The sequence below is a fragment of the Artemia sp. Qi Xiang Cuo genome, unplaced genomic scaffold (assembly GCF_049724085.1).
Source record: "Artemia sp. Qi Xiang Cuo unplaced genomic scaffold, ASM4972408v1 HiC_scaffold_32, whole genome shotgun sequence".
In the NCBI taxonomy this organism is placed as follows: domain Eukaryota; kingdom Metazoa; phylum Arthropoda; class Branchiopoda; order Anostraca; family Artemiidae; genus Artemia; species Artemia sp. Qi Xiang Cuo.
Window position 1 is genome coordinate 861,045 of NW_028297441.1, and position 17,690 is coordinate 878,734.

The following is a 17,690-nucleotide window of genomic DNA, read 5'->3' on the forward strand; positions in this document are numbered from 1 at the left end:
CAGGAGTTAGATTATTTCAGTAATATTTTGTAATGGTTTACCTTGTCAAGGTTACATTCTATTAACTTTTCAAAGTTCATTTTAAATTTCTTTTATTGAAATGCGAGAGTTGGAATATTTCAGTGGTATTTAGGCGTGGTTTACTTTGTCACTGCTACATTCTCTTGATTTTTCAAAGTTCATTTGAATTTCTTTAATTGAAATGCAAGAGTTGGAATATTTCAGTACTGTTTTGTTGTGCTTTACCTTGTCACAGATACATTCTCTTAATTTTTTAAAGTTCATTTTGAATTTCATTCGCTGAAATGCAAGAGTTGGAATATTTCAGTAGTGTTTTGTTGTGGTTTACCTTAACACAGTCACATTCTCGTGATTTTGAAAGTTCATTTTGAATTTTTATCATTGAAATGCAAGAGTTGGAATATTTCAGTAGTGTTTTGTTGTGGTTTACCTTTTCACAGTTACATTTTCTTGATTTTTCAAAGTTCATTTTGAATTTCTTTCGTTGAAATGCAAGAGTTGGAATTTTTCAGTAGTATTTTGATATGGTTTACCTTGTCACTGTTACATTCTCTTGATTTTTCAAAGTTCATTTTGAATTTCTTTCATTGAAATGCAAGAGTTGGAATATTTCATTAGTGTTTTGTCATGGTTTACCATTTCACAGTTACATTCTCTTGATTTTTCAAAGTTCATTTTGAATTTCTTTCGTTGAAATACAAAAGTTGGAATATTTCAGTATTGTTTTGTTGTGGTTTACCTTGTCACAGGTACATTCTCTTAATTTTTCAAAGTTCATTTTGAATTTCTATCTTTGAAATGCAAAAGTTGGAATATTTCAGTAATTTTTTGTTGTGTTTTACCGTGTCACAGTTACATTTTCTTGATTTTTCAAAGTTAATTTTGAATTTCTTTCGTTGAAATGCAAGAGTTGCAAAATTTCAGTAGTGTTTTTTCATGGTTTACCTTGTCAAACTTACATTCTCTTAATTTTTCAAAGTTCATTTTGTTTTTATTTAAGTGTAATGCAAGAATTGGACTGTTTCAGTAGTGTTTTAATGTGGTTTAACTTGTCACAGATATATTCTCTTGATTATCCAAAGATCATTTTGGTTTTATCTCAGTGAAATGCAAGAGTTGGAAAATTTCAGTAGTGTTTTGTTGTGGTTTACATTGTCATACTTACATTCTCTTAATTTTTCAAAGTTCATTTTGGATTTCTTTCAATGAAATGCAAGAGTTGGAATATTTCAATAGTGTTTTGTCATGGTTTACCTAGTCAGAGTTACTTTCTCCTAATTTTTCAAACTTCATTTTGAATTTCTTTCATTGAAATGCAAGAGTTGGAATATTTCAGTAGTGTTTTGTCGTGGTTTACCTAGTCACAGTTAAATTATCTTAATTTTTCAAAGTTCATTTTGAATTTCTTTCGTTGAAATGCAAGAGTTTGAATATTTCAGTAGTTATTTTTTTGGTTGACCTTGTCACAGTTGCATTTTCTTGATTTTTCAAATTTCATTTTTTTTTTCCTTCGTTGAAATATAAGAGTTGGAATATTTCAATTGTATTTTGTTACGGTTTAACTTTTAACAGTTACATTCTCTTGATTTTTCAAAGTTCATTTTGGATTCCTTTCATTGAAATGCAAGAGTTGGAATATTTCAGTAGTGTTTTGTCATGGTTTACCTTGTCACAGTTATATTCTCTTAATTTTTCAAAGTTCATTTTGAATTTCTTTTCGTTGAAATGCAAGAGTTGAAATATTTCAGTAGTGTTTTGTCATGGTTTACCTTGTCACAGATACATTCTTTTGATTTTCCAAAGTTCCTTTTGAATTTCATTCGTTTAAATGCAAGAGTTGGATTATTTCAGTAGTGTTTTGTCGTGGTTTATCATGTCACAGTTACATTCTCTTGATTTTTCAAAGTTCATTTTGGATTTCTTTCGTGAAATGCAAAAGTTGGAATATTTCAGTAGTGTTTTGCCATGGTTTACTTTGTCAAAGTTACATTCTCTTGATTTTTCAAAGTTCATTTTGGATTGCTTTTATTTAAATGTACGATTTGGAATACATCGGTATCGTTATGCTAGGTTTAGGCTTGCCAAATTTACATTCTCTTAATTTTTCTAAGTTTATTGTGGATTTCTTTCTTTGAAATAGATTTTGTTTTGCTTTGCCTTGTCACAGTTACATTTTTTTATTTTTGTTAGGTTAGGTTAGGTTAGGTTAGGTTAGGTTAGCCTACGTACGCGCGCGTACGTAGGCTAACCTAACCTAACCTAACTTAACCTAACTTGATCTAGCCTAACCTAACCTAGCCTAACAAAAATCAAGAAAATGTAACTGTGTCAAGGTAAAGCACAACAGAAACGTATTTCAACGAAAGAAATCCACAATGAACTTTGAAAAATCAAGAGAATGCAACTGTGACAAAGTAAACCACGACAAAACACTACTGAAATATTCCAACTCTTGCAATTCAACGAAAGAAATCCAAAATGAACTTTGAAAAATTAAGAGAATGTAACTTTGACAAAGTAAACCATGGCAAAACACTACTGAAATATTCCAACTCTTGCATTTCAACGAATGAAATTCAAAATGAACTTTGGAAAATCAAGAGAATGTATCTGTGACAAGGTAAACCATGACAAAACACTACTGAAATATTCCAACTCTTGCATTTCAACGAAAAGAAATTCAAAATGAACTTTGAAAAATTACGAGAATATAGCTGTGACAAGGTAAACCATGACATAACACTACTGAAATATTCCAACTCTTGCATTTCAATGAAAGAAATCCAAAATGAACTTTGAAAAATTAAGAGAATGTATCTTTGAAAAGGTAAACCACAACAAAACACTAATGAAATATTCCATCTCTTGCATTTCAATTAATGAAATTCAAAATGAACTTTGAAAAATCAAGAGAATGTAACTATGGCAAGGTAAGCCATGACAAAACAATACTGAAATATTCCAACTCTTGCAATTCAACGAAAGAAATTCAAAATGAACTTTGAAAATTAAGAGAATGTAACTCTGACTTGGTAAACCACGACAAAACACTTTCTGAAATATTCCAACTCTTGCATTTCAACGAAAGGAATTCAAAATGAACTTTTAGAAATTAAGAGAATGTAACTGTGACAAGATAAAACACGAAAAAACACTATTAAAGTATTCCAACTCTTTCATTTCATCGAAAAAAATCAAAAATGAACTTTGAAAAAATTAAGAGAATGTAACTGTGACAAGGTAAACCAAAACAAAAAACTACTGAAATATTCTAACTCTTTCATTTCACCGAAATAAAACCAAAATGAACTTTGAAAAATCAAGAGAATGTAACTGTGACAAGGTAAACCACATCAAAACACTACTGAAATATTCCAACTCTTGCATTTCACCAAAATAAAACCAAAATGAACTTTGAAAATTAAGAGTATGTAAGTCTGACAAGGTAAACCATGACAAAACACTATTGAAATATTCCAACTCTTTCATTTCATCGAAAGAAATTCAAAATGAATTTTGAATAATTAAGAGAATTTAAGTCTGAAAAGATAAACCACTACAAAACACTACTGAAATGATCCAACTCTTTCATTTTAATGAAAAAAATTCAATATGAACTTTGAAAATTTAAGAGAATGTAACTGTGAAAAGTTACACCGCAACAAAGCACCACTGAAATATTCCAACTCTTGCATTTCAACGAAAAGAAATTCAAGATGAACTTTAAAAAATCAAGAGAACGAAAGTGGGACAGGGTAAACAACGACAAAAAACTAGTGAAATACTCCAACTCTTGCATTTCAATGAAAGAAATTCAAAATGAACTTTGAAAAATCAAGAAAATGTAACTGTGAGAAGGTAAACCATATCAAAACACTACTGAAATATTCCAACTCTTGCATTTCACCGAAAGAAATTTAAAATGAACTTGGAAAAATCAAGAAAATGTAACTGTGACAGGTTAAACCACAACAAAACACTACTGAAATATTCTAACTCTTAAATTTCAACGATAGAAATTCAAAATGAACTTTGAAAAATTAAGAGAATGTAACTGTGTTAAGGTAAACCACAACAAAACACTACTGAAATATTCCAACTCTTGCATTTCAACGAAAGAAATCCAAAATGAACTTTGTGAAAAATTAAGATAATGTTACTTCGACAAGGTTAACGACGATAAAACACTACTGAAATATTTCAACTCGTGCAAGTAAATGAATGAAATTCAAATTGAATTAATAAAAATAAACGTAATGTAAGAGAGTCGAGATAAACCATAATAATAAACAACTGAAAAAATCCTACTCTTGCATTTAAATTAAAGAAATTCATATGAACTTTGAAAAATCAATATATTTTATCTGTGACATGGTAAGCCCCTACAAAACACCACTAAAATATTGCAGCTCATCCATTTCAACGAAAGAAATCAAAAATGAACTTTGAATAATAAAGATAATGTAACTTTGACAAAGTAAAGCACAACAAAAAAATACTGATATAATCCAACTCTTGAATTTAAATGAAATAAATTAAAATCAACTTTGAAAAATCTAGAGAATGTAATTGTTATAACGTAAACCAAAACAAAACACTACTGAAATATTCAAATTATTGCATTTCAATGAAATAAATTCGAAATGAACTTTGAACAATCAAGAAACTGTATCTGTGACAAGGTAAACCATGACAAAACACTACTGAAATATTCCAACTCCTGCATTTCAACGAGAGAAATCCAAAATGAACTTTGAAAAATCAAGAGAATGCAACTGTGACAAGGTAAACCATGAAAAAAACACTACTGAAATATTCCAACTCTTGCATTTAAATGAAATAAATTCAAAATGAACTTTTAAAAATAAATATAATTTACCTGTTACAAGGTAAAGCAAAAAAAAGCACTACTGAAATAAACCAACATGTGAATTTCAATTAAATAAATTCAAATGAACTTTGAAAAATCAAGAGAATGTAACTGTGACAAGGTAAACCACGACAAAACACTACTGAAATATTTCAACTCTTGCATTTCAATGAATGAAATTAGAAATGAACTTTGAAAAGTCAACAGAATGTATCTGTGACAAGGTAAACCATGACAAAATACTACTGAAATATTCCAACTCTTTCATTTCAACGAAAGAAATTCAAAATGAACTTTGAAAAATTAATAGAATGTAACTGCGACAAGTTAAACCATGACTAAAAACTACTGAAACATTTCAACTCTTGCATTTCAATGTAAGAAACTCAAAATGAACTTTAAAGAATCGAGAGAATTTAAATTTAACAAGGTAAACCATGACAAAACCCTACCGAAACATTCCAACTCTTACATTTAAACGAAAGAAAACCAAAAAGAACTTTGAAAAATTAAGAGAATGTAACTGTGATAAGGTAAACCGCAACAAAACACTACTGAAATATTCCAACTCTTGCATTTCAACGTAAGAAATTCAAAATGAACTTTGAAAAATCAAGAGAATGTAACTGTGACATGGTAAACAATGACAGAACACTACTGAAATATTCCGACTCTTGCATTTCAACGAAAGAAATCCAAGATGAACTTTGAAAAATCAAGAGAATGTAACTTTGACAAGGTAAACCATGACAAAACACTACTGAAATAATCCAACTCTTGCATTTCAATGAAAGAAATTCAAAATGACTTTTGAAAAATTAATAGAATGTAAGTGTGATATGTTAAACCACAATAAAACACTACTTAAATATTCCAAATCTCGCATTTCAATGAAAGAAATCCAAAATAAAATTTGAAAAATCCAGAGAATGTAACTGTGACAAGGTAAACCATGACAAAACACTACTGAAATAATCCAACTCTTGCATTTCAATGAAAGAAATTCAAATGAACTTTGAAAAAGCAAGAGAATGTAACTGTGACAAGGTAAACCACGACAGAACACTACTGAAATATTCCAACTCTTGCATTTCAATGAAAGAAATTCGAAATGAACTTTGAAAAATCATGAGAATGTAAGTGTGACAAGGTAAACCACAACAAAACAATACTGAAATATTACAACTCTTTCATTTCAACGAAATAAATTCAGAATGAACTTTGAAAAATCAAGAAAGTGTAACTGTGACAAGGTAAACCACAGTAAATCACGACAAAACACTAATGAAATATTCCAACTCATGCATTTCACGAAAGAAATTCAAAATGAACTTTGAAAAATCAAGAAAATGTAACTGTGTCAAGGTAAAGCACAACAAAACAGATTTCAACGACAGAAATTCAAAAATGAACTTTGAAAAATCAAGAGCATGTAACTCTGATACAGCAAACCACGACAAAACACTACTGAAATATTCCGACTCTCGCATTTCACGAAACAAATTCAATCAGAACTTTGAAAAATAAAGCAAATGTAACAGTGACAAAGTTAACCACGACGAAACACTACTGAAATGTTCCAACTCTTGCATTTTACGAAAGAAATCCAAAATGAACTTTGAAAAATCAAGAGAATGTAACTGTGACAAAGTAAACCACGATAAGACACTACTGAAATATTCCAACTCTTGCATTTCACCGAAAGAAATTCAAAATGAAATGAAAAATCAAGAGAATGTAACTGTGACAAAGTAAACCACGACAAAACACTACTAAAATATTCCAACTCTTGCATTTCAAGGAAAGAAATTCCAAAATGAACTTTGAAAAATCAAGAAAATGTAACTGTGACAAAGTAAACCACGACAAAACACTACTAAAATATTTCAACTCTTGCATCTTACGAAATAAATTCAAAAATGAACTTTGAAAAATCAAGAAAATGTAACTGTGACAAGGTAAACCATAACAAAACACTTGAATTACACGAAAGAAATTCAAAATGAACTTTGAAAAATCAAGAGAATGTAACTGTGACAAAGTAAACCACGACAAAACACTACTGAAATATTCCAACTCTTGGATTTCACGAAAGAAATACACAATGAACTTTGAAAAATCAAGAGAATGTAACTGTGACAAGGTAAACCACGATAAGACACTACTGAAATATTCCAACTCTTGCATTTCAACAAAAGAAAGCCACAATGAACTTTGAAAAATCAAGAGAATGTAACTGTGACAAGGTAAACCACGACAAAACACTATTGAAATATTCCAACTCTTGCATTTCAACGAAAGAAATCCATAATGAACTTTGAAAAATCATGAAAATGTAACTGTGACAAAGTAAACCACGACAAAACACTCCTGAAATATTCCGACTCTTGCATTTCAACGAAAGAAATTCAAAATGAACTTTGAAAAATCAAGAGAATGTAACTTTGACAAGGTAAACCATGACAAAACACTACTGAAATATTCCAACTCTTGCATTTCAACGAAAGAAATCGAAAATGAACTTTGAAAAATTAATAGAATGTAACTGTGACAAGGTAAACCACGACAAACCACTACTGAAATATTCCAACCGTCCTAGTCGATTACGTCATTCTATGCCCATATATGGATCCCCATCATGACCTCCTGATAGGGTTCTACCGATTATGTAATCAATTTCTCAGAAATCCATTTGTTCTAGTCGATTACGTCATTCTATGCCCATACATGGACTCCCGTCACGAGCTCCTGATAGGGTTCTACCGATTATGTAATCAATATCTCAGAAATCCATTGTGTGTCTATGTCTCTGTCTGTGTCTGTGTCATGTGTCATGTGTCGTGTCATGTGTCGTGTGTCATTTGTCATGTGTCATATATCATGTGTCATGTGTCATTCGCCCCGGAGACAATACGCTTGGAAACAATAAATAAATCAACCTTGAAAACACATCAAAGTGAGAAAAACCCTGTTTTTTCATTCTCAGTGAGAAAAACCATAAAAACATCCATAAATTGACCAACACACATAATCATCCATGAAACATCCATCAAAGTGAGAAAAATCATGTTTTTTCATTCTCACTGACAAAAACCTTAAAAACATCCATAAATTGACCAACAAACGTAAACATCCGTGAACCATCCATCAAAGTGAGAAAAATGCTGTTTTTTCATTCTCACTGACAAAAACCATAAAAACATCCATAAATTGACCAACACACATAACCATCCATGAAACATCCAAGAAAGTGAGAAAAGTCCTGTTTTTTCATTCTCACTGACAAAAACCATAAAAACATCCATAAATTGACCAACACACATAACCATCCTTGAAACATCAATCAAAGTAAGAAAAATCCTCTTTTTTCATTCTCACTGACAAAAAACTTAAAAACATCTATAAATTGACCAACACACATAACCATCCATGAAACATCCATCAAAGTGAGAAAAATCCTGTTTTTTCATTCTCACTGACAAAACCACAAAAACATCCATAAATTGACCAACACACACAACCATCCATGAAACATCCATCAAAGTGAGAAAAATCCTGTTTTTTCATTCTCACTGACAAAAACCTTAAAAACATCCATAAATTGACCAACACACATAACCATCCATGAAACAACCATCAAAGTGAGAAAAATCTTGTTTTTTCATTCTCACTGACAAAAACCATAAAAACATCCATAAATTGACCAACACACATAACCATCCATGAAACATCTATCAAAGTGAGAAAAATCCTGTTTTTTCATTCTCACTGACAAAAACCATAAAAACATCCATCAAAGTGAGAAAATTCCTGTTTTTTCATTCTCACTTACAAAAACAATAAAACATCCATAAATTGATGTTGACAACCATGAAAAACATCAAATAAATTTACCAACACACATAACCGTCCAAGAAACAACCATCAAAGTGAGAAAAATCCTGTTTTTTTCAAGTGAGAAAAATCATGTTTTTTCATTCTCAGTGAGAAAACCATCTCCCTAGGGACTCTATGCCCATATATGGAGCCCCGCTCGGAGTCTAAGATAGCTTTCTACTCCCGCTATTACGAATAATGCACTTTGTTGGAAACAATCGGAAACAGACTAACCCGCTAATGCAGAAAGAAGTGGGAGGAGCTTTTTGTTCGCACCGAGAACGAAGACCAGAAATGATCTGCGATAAGCTTACTGGATAATTATATGAACTGTGGACCCGTCTGATGGTTCATCTCGCTGGAGGTTTCGAGAGTTGTCATAGAGCTGTTACCGTTACGCCTCATTGAAGCTCTGTTGATGACGATATCTCGTCTTGCCATGAGGAGACAGACACTCGGATATTATACCACACGGCAGTTGCCGCAAGACGAAAGAGCACACTTGTGATAATACAAGCAAGCGATACTGATATCGTCTTACTAGCTGCATACTACTTCCAGTATCTTGCTAGTCTCGGCCTCAAGCAGCTCTGAGTTAAGTTTCCGTGCTACTGCATACCTATGCATACGGCAGCACAAAAACTAGGAGCAACATTTTGCAACGCCTTGCCGCTTGTCCACAGCTGGAGTGGATATGACACCAAAAGCTTTCTGTATGAAATTGGAAAGGTCCGCTTTTTTTTAGCTACTAAGTCTTCTGAACTTTGTTTGGGTCTTTAGGTGAAGAAGTTCGAGCCCTTGCAGAGAATCCATCATCCGCGCAAAGTGATGGTTCAGTCAAAGTCTGTAAGCAGCTTGTGGTTACAGTATATGGCAGAAGTGCGACTAACTTCAATAGTCTGAATGATCTTCGAGCACTTTTGTACTCAAGATTGGAGGATTTGTGGCGTTTACCACCAACTGATATCTCGTTTCTGCTTCATTCGAAAAGGTGCATTTTCCAGTCACTGATTTGGATCCAAAGCCACGAGCCCTGTATTGATTTACCTCAGGCTACCGATATGGGCTGGAGAATTGAAGATCATAAAATAAAGACAGACCTAGCTTCTGCGATGCCGTATGGGCTAGCATCGCTTTCTTTTTGCAACTGTGACAAGACGAAGTGCGGCTTACACTGCAAATGCTCTAAAATAGGCTTCTGTGACAGCGCTTGCATGTGTGGAGCTGACCCCCCAAAAATGCATACTTTCCGATGTGGATGAGAACGAGTCCCAAGATGAGGATGAAGAAGAAAAAGAGATTTGAGCCCCCGTTTCATGTTCAGATTTAAATATTTGATTTTTTATTTGTTTTGATATTAAACTGCTAATGCAGTCGTCTAAACCTTACTTTCAGCTGATTATGACATTTACCGTCTGCGACATCAGTGGCCGTTGACCCAATCTAACCGATTGGATTGTTGGCCCCTGCTATGCTGGGATTTAAAGAAAATAATATCTTAAATCAGCCTTAGTTACCTCTCCATCACACGGGCTTTGCCACCTTGAGTCTCATATATGAGTCCATATAAGCAAGATTGTATCTACTACTACAGGAAAAATAAATAGTTGCTCAAGAATTAAGATTATCTGAAAAAGTGGCACATGGTTTGACTCGTAATGACGAGCAGAATTCAAATAAAGCATATAAAATATACCAAATTCGCGCATGCGATCGCAGAACTAGGGATCTGTTTTTTTTTTCTGGTTAAAAATATTAGTTCTATTGAATGTAAATACATGATTTGATTCAGAAAAGAGCGATCTATCGTTTGGTGAGATAAAAATCATAGGTTTTTTGAAAATATTTAGAGTAAAACGCAACTATTCCGAAAATGTTCTTTTTTTGGGGGGGGGCATTCTATTGTTAAAACACTTCTATATTCTTGCAGATTATAGTTTCGACTTTGTCTTCATTAGCAACATGTAAAGGACATTCTGCTGGTTCGAAAGATGAGCAGTTTGATTTCTTTTTCATTTTTTTTAACAGCTAAAAAAACAAAAACTTAAAAAAACTTGGTCATTGTGGGCTAATTTCTGAAAGCTATGAAGTTATTTAGAAAAAATAAATAGTTGCTCAAGGATTAAGATTTTTTAAAAAAGAGGTAGAAAGTTTGACTCGCAATAACGAGTAGAATTTAAAAAAAATAAAAAAGTACACTTATGCATGCAAAAATTTCAGAAAAATAGAAAAAACTAAGAAAAAGTATATTTAAAAACCTTGTTTTCGAAATTAAATAAAGGTTAACAAAAAATATAAAGGTTGTGGGGAAAAACTAGAAATATCAGGTGAAAATATTCGTTCTTAGAATTCAGAATCTGTCAAGTTTATGAAGTTTTTAGTTTATTGTACAGTGTAAAAAAAATTAAGAGCGGTATGACGTTATTATAGGCCAAATTTGACTTTATAGGCCAAAATGACCATGTTCTACACGCGTGCGAACTTGTGCAGCCACGATATTCGTTATCAGCGCCCCCGATTGCCCTAGAATCCACCCTCTAACCAACTGCAGTAAATGTGAGCCACCCCTTGAAAGATAACGGTCACTGGATCGCTGGCGTTGTTAGATTTTTGATTGATGATTTTCGAAACTATCGAATCGTAAGAACAACGTAAGATTTGATCCAGACGACTCGAACTGGATTTATTAGGAGTTTCAGAAACTAATATCACAGGAGTAGATAGCATGAAATAGTCTGGCAGGATAGGTAGGATAGTCTGGTTTCTGCAGGTAGCAAATTACTTAGTAATTTGATACTTTTTAGACTGAGAGACGCTGTAGAAAAAGTTTTAAGAGAAGATTTTAGAAAAGGTAGAGGATGTGTCAACCAAATTTTCACTCTTAGATTTATAATTGAGAAGTGGCTGAGTTATCAAACACCTTTGGACCTCAGTTTTATAGACTACGAACAATCTTTAGATTCTGTTGATAGAAGAGCTTTAGCAAAGGTCTTTTTGTTGTTTGGTTTAAAATAAAAAAAAAAAAAATTTTTTTTTAACTGAAAGTAAGGAACGACATTAAAACTTAAAAGGAACATAAATTATTCCGTATATGAAAGGGGCTGTCCCCTCCTCAACGCCTCGCTCTTTACGCTAAAGTTTTTTATTATTTTAAAAAATAGAGTTGTGACAAAGAGTCTAACTTTAACGTAAAGAGTGAAGCGTTGAGGAGGGGACAGCCCCTTTTATATACGGAATAACTTCTGTTCGGTTTAAGTTTTAATGTCGCTCCTTACTTTCAGTTACAAAAAAAAATTGTTTTTTTTTTCATTTAATTTCTGAATGTTTTTGAATTAATGCAGGTTTTGGTTTTGGCTCACCGTACATGAATAATTAAAACAAAATTTGCATATCAATCTAACTTTTTTTGGTTAAATGGCTTTCTCGAAAGTTGTTTAATTTTATTTACGAGCGTTTTTATCAGTAATAGATATATGTAATTTACGAATTAACTTACGTAACGAACTTCTATATTCATATATTTTTAATACGTATATTAGGGGGTTCGCCCCTAGTAAATACCTCGCTCTTTACGCTAAAGTTCGAATTTTGTTCCAATTCTTTAAAAATGACCCCTTAATCACAAAGGCCGTTAATTAAAATAAATAGCTCTTATGAAAGTACTAAAAAATCTTTAGCGTAAAGAGTGAAGCATTGACTAGGAGGCCAACCCATTCATATACGTAATAACTTCCGTTCGCTTTAAGTTTTGATGTCGCTCCTTACTTTCAGTTGAAAAACTTGTTTGTTTTTTTATTTAATTGCTGATCGTTTTTTTTAATAATGCTGGGGAATCCGGTGCCCCCTTCCCCCATGAACACTTCCTCCATGGAAAGATCCTCCCATATAACCCCCGACTTCCCCCACTATTAGAAAAATACCCCTGAAAACGTCTGCATGCATCCCAATAACCAATACTATATGTAAACATTGGGTAAAGTTCATAACTTGCAGCCCTTCCACCGGGGACTGTGGGGGATTAAGTCATCCTCAAAGACACAGTTATTATATTTTCGACCATGCTAAACAAAATGGCTATCTTATAATTTTGGTGGAGTGACTTTGGGGGAAAATTGAGCGTGGGAGGGGGCCTAGTGACCCTCCATTGTTTTGGTCACTTCAAATGGGCACTAGAGCTTTCAATTTCCGTTCGAATGAGCCCTCCCGTGATATTCTAGGACCACTGGGTGGATACGATCACCCTGGAAAAAAAAAAAAACAACAAATAAACACGCATCATTGATCTTTCTTCTGGCAAAAAATACAAAATTCCACATTTTTGCAGACAGGAGCTTGAAACCTGTACAGTTGGGTTCTCTGATACGCTGAATCTGATGGTGTGATTTTTATTAAAGTTCTGTAACCTTACGGTGTGTTGCCCCATTTTTTCGAAAATCAGGCAAATTTTCTCAGGATTAAACTTGATGAAACTTATATATTTGAAATCAGCATAAAAATGTGATTCTTTTGATGTGTCTATTGGTATAAAAATTCCGTTTTTTAGAGTTTTGGTTGCTATTGAGCCGGGTCGCTCCTTACTTACAGTTCGTTACCACGAACTGTTTGATACCAGACAAATACCTTAAAATGATTAGTGTTATGTACGAGAATAACACTGCTGCGGTTAAGGTAGGAAATGAGGTTAGCAGCTAGTTTTGTATTAAATCAGGAGTTACGCAGGGTTGTGTTCTATCCCCCTTTATATGGATCATTTTGATGGACTTTGTCTTAAGGAGCACAGGAAAGGCAATGGGAGACCACGGAATCAAATGGGGGGGGGGCGCTCTCCTGGACGTAGATTATGCTGATGATTTAAGCAACCTTGATGAAAGTGTGAGCAAAAAGAATGAACTTTTAGAGGTTTTGCGAATTCAGGGTGCTAAAACAGGTCTGAAAATTAATATTAAGAAGACTAAGTCACTAAGACTAGGAATGAGGAAACAGGAAATGGCGACGCTGGGCAACGATAAAATTGATCAGTTGGGCAGCTTCACTTACCTTGGTAGTATTATTAGTAAAGATGGTGGATACAGTAAAGATGCTAAAAATAGAATAGACCAGACTCAGGGTGTTTTTTCACAGTTGAAAAAAGTTTGGAAGAATAGGAAGATAAGTCTGTAAACCAAGATTAGAATATTAGAAGCTACATTGATGACAGTGTTCAAATATGGGTCTGAAGCATGAGCGCTCCGAAAAGCGAATGAAAATTTGCTAGATGTTTTCCAGAGAAATTGCCTACGGATTGTTCTGGGTACCCGTCTGACTGACCGTATTTCATACAGTAGGTTCTACGAAAAATGCGGTTCAATCCCTCTGTCTATGGCTCTAATGAAAGAAAGCTTGAGATGGATAGGGCACGTTGTGCGGATGAAGGATGACAGATGCTAAACCGAAAGCAGGTCGTCCTCGTCTTGGGTGGGAGGACGTCATAAAGAAGGATTTAAAGGAAATGGGAACTTCCTGGGAGGGTGTAAAAAGGAAGGCTTTGAATAGATTGGGATGGAGAAGGAGCTTGCGTAGCTGTGTTGACCTCAGGCGGCTTGGTGCTGCGGTGAGTTGTTAGTAGTGGTAGAAGAATCGTAAGAAGCACTCTAGGACTGCTTGTAGGGAAAGAGCTATATTCTTGCAGTGTATTATTTTTCAGTGTTTTCTTCCGGCAACAGTACACAGTGAAAAGTAAACTGTTTGAGATTCAACAAAAATTGTTTATAATGATTTATCAAAACAAAATGGGAATTTTAACTGCTGAAAATCGTTGGAATGGTATATTTATTGGAAGACCTTATTGGAAGTTCATGATCATTATTGTATTTTCAATTTTTTGAGAAACACAAATGTTGGATTCACATACCCAAATTGATTTCTCAACTTGTTGAACAGTAAACTAGTTGAATGTCCTCTTACATCATTGAATTTTTATTGGTTGAGGGAAAAAACATGTTAGATTTTAATATCCTTATTGGATTTCCCTCTTTTCTGTTGGATTTCCAGTTCTTTCATTGTGTTTCCATTACTAGCCTTATTTAATTTTTTAGGCCTACTGCCTAATTTGTAGTTTGCATCATTCGATTTCCCGTTCTAATTTTTGAAGCATCAATAAATACAAAATAAATACTTGTTTACTTCACAAAAACAGAAAATTGCAACAACAAATTTCTACCACATGTTAAGACACTTACTGACGGCTGCGTTTTTTCATGGTAGAAATAAGTAATTCTATGGCGTTTTTGCAGGCCGACAGAAGAGACCTCAGTAAGAAGTATCGGTACTTGTCTAACATACAATAACCACTCGAGAATTTGTGACGCGAACATGAGACAAAAACTAGTCAAGCAACTTCTTTAACCAGACAATTGCCTTGGCTCGCTTTGGAAAATACATTATAGGCTAGCTATAGTTTAATTAAATATTTAGTTGATATTTTGGTTAGGTTTAGTTACGTAGTTAATATAGTGCGCTCTGGGCGCCCCCCTCCCTTCATTAATTCTTTGTGGTAGTTTTCATAATTTTTTTATTAAAGTATTGTATTTCCATCATATTTTGTTTTGTTTCGTTAGCATACACCAAACTTCACTTCTCGAGTGATTATTGTATAATAGATAAGTACCGAAGTATCTTCACATAAGGAAAAACAGTATGACACACAATATTTAAATGAAGATGAAATCAAATTGAGGCACAAATGAAAGGAAAGGCACTCCCTTTTTTACAGTGCACAGGACTGAACGGTTGCTATGATTATGCCACAAATTCTGACTTTTCTGAATGCCTTTGACGTACTGATCAGATCGTATTGAAATCAATATTCCAATCAGACTTGAGACGAACAGTAATCACTAAAAACAGGTGTTTAGCTACTGCCAATCATACCTCACCAACCTTTAAACCTTAAAATGATGAAAAGCACAGAACTCTCTCCGTGTCGTTTATCCCGCAATAAACAACCAACTTTGCGCACCTGTTCGCAAAAATTTGTACAAGAGCCACCATTAAGGTGACCAATAGCCAAATATGCACAAGGTTGCCAACGTGACACTTTTGGTTTCATTTTGACAGTTTTTGGAGTCGGTGACACTTTCCCCCCTTTTGAACCAAATTGTGACATCTTATGCTAAAATGATTTTTAAAACTTCTTATGAAACTTGTCGAGTCTTTTCAATATATATGATATACAGTGTTACCAACAGCTCAAAACAAAATGTACCATAAGTTGCATGACAAATGTAGCAAAGACAAAAAAAATGTACCATATCCCAAATTTTTTCCGCGTGTTACGCTTTGCGTAATACGCGGATCGTCCCTGGTATAAAGCACTATCTATGAAAATTTTGCATAATTCATTTTCATTCACTTTCTTTCTCCATTCCTTTGTTTTTCTTCCTCTTCTAATACAGTACTTGAAGTACATACTTGAAGTACAGTCAGGAGTACATACAGTACTCCTGACAATACTTGAAGAAATTGTTCGGATTAACATATATTAAAACAGAAACATTTTACTACATTTTTTCGGCCATTTACGACCATTTATAAACTTGGCAAACCTTAGCAAACTTTTTCAAGCTCAAAACGAGCAGAAATTAACATGATTACGGCTCAAAACCCCTATGCCTTCCCAAGGCCAGAACAAATCTTGCACTTTACTGAAAAAATATAAATGTTTTCACTTTTATATCTTTAATAAATCAAATAACATTAAAATTCTGATTACTAATATCAGTATATGTATATTAAACTGACAGTGCACATTCATTTTTTTTTTTTTTTTTTTTTTTTTTTTTTTTTTTTTTTTAGTAAAGTGTAAATTATGTTCTGGCCTTGGGAAGGCATAAGGGCTTTGAGCCCTAATCATGTTAATTTCTGCTCGTTTTGAGTTTGACTCGGTTATTTATTGTAATTTCTGTTTGTTTTTGGTTTCATTTATTTATCTATGCATATTTGTGGTATTTTTACGCTTGATAGATTATATAATTTTATTTTTGCTCATTTTTGGTTTAGTGGAGTTCTTTACTTTTCTTTGAAAAACTTATTTCGTGGAAAAAATTTTTTTTAATTAATTTCTGTTTGTTTTATATTGACATAGTCTTTTCAGGGGAAAGAAAATAATAGTTTAAATTTTTTCGTTTTTCTAAGACTTTATAGTTTGGCCTGTTATTTGTATGCCAGAGATAATTTTCCAGCAATTTTTAATAACATACACCCTTTTAAAAATCTGGACCCAAATAGTACTGTTTAATTTAGTTTCATACCCCCTCTAGTTGACCTGAAATAGAAAACTTGATACCATTCGCAAAAAAAATCAGTTTACTTCTTTGATAGCTTGGATACACTTACGCTATTTTGATTTGGTTAATTTTTAAAAGCAGAAATAGCCTCGAAAGTTTGAATATAATACCCTCAGTCGTTCTTGTGATGGTGCTGAGATGCCTTATTGGGAATTAGCATTAACACAGTTCATTTTGATTTAATCTTAAGGCAAAATTTAGTTTTTAAACATAATGGGTAAATGGAAGGGTGGCTGTGGGAGGGGGATTAGTTGCCCTCCAATCACTTTCCACTATTAAAAAGGGCACTAGCAATTCTAATTTCCGAATCGAATGAGCCATTTTCCATGTTTCTACGACAGCTCCTTCGATATGAAGTGCCCTGGTCTAAAGGAAAAAAAAATACATTGTGCCAACATCGTTCTTTATTTAGGCAGCGCAATTGTGCTGTCTATGATAATTTCTGTTCGTTTTAAGTTTTAATGTCGCTCCTTACTTTCAGTTGAAAAACTTGTTTTTTTTATTTAATGACTGATACAGGTACAGCCCAATATTTACATGAGTCTGCAATTTGCCTGAAATAGGACACTTTTCCTGTTGCAGAATCCGAGTAATCAAAT

At 33.3% G+C, this 17,690-nt stretch overlaps 1 protein-coding gene across 1 annotated transcript in view; it reads right to left on the reverse strand.

Annotated features, from left to right (window-relative positions):
- Positions 1-15,677: 15,677 nt before the first annotated feature.
- The window catches only part of LOC148938902 (ribosomal protein S6 kinase beta-1-like), a 17,278-nt gene continuing 15,265 nt past the window's right edge, over positions 15,678-17,690 (reverse strand). Inside the window, exon 5 of the mRNA XM_089107450.1 lies at positions 15,678-15,917. Coding sequence (XP_088963576.1) covers positions 15,678-15,917 — 240 coding nt within the window. The remainder of the gene's footprint in view (positions 15,918-17,690) is intronic.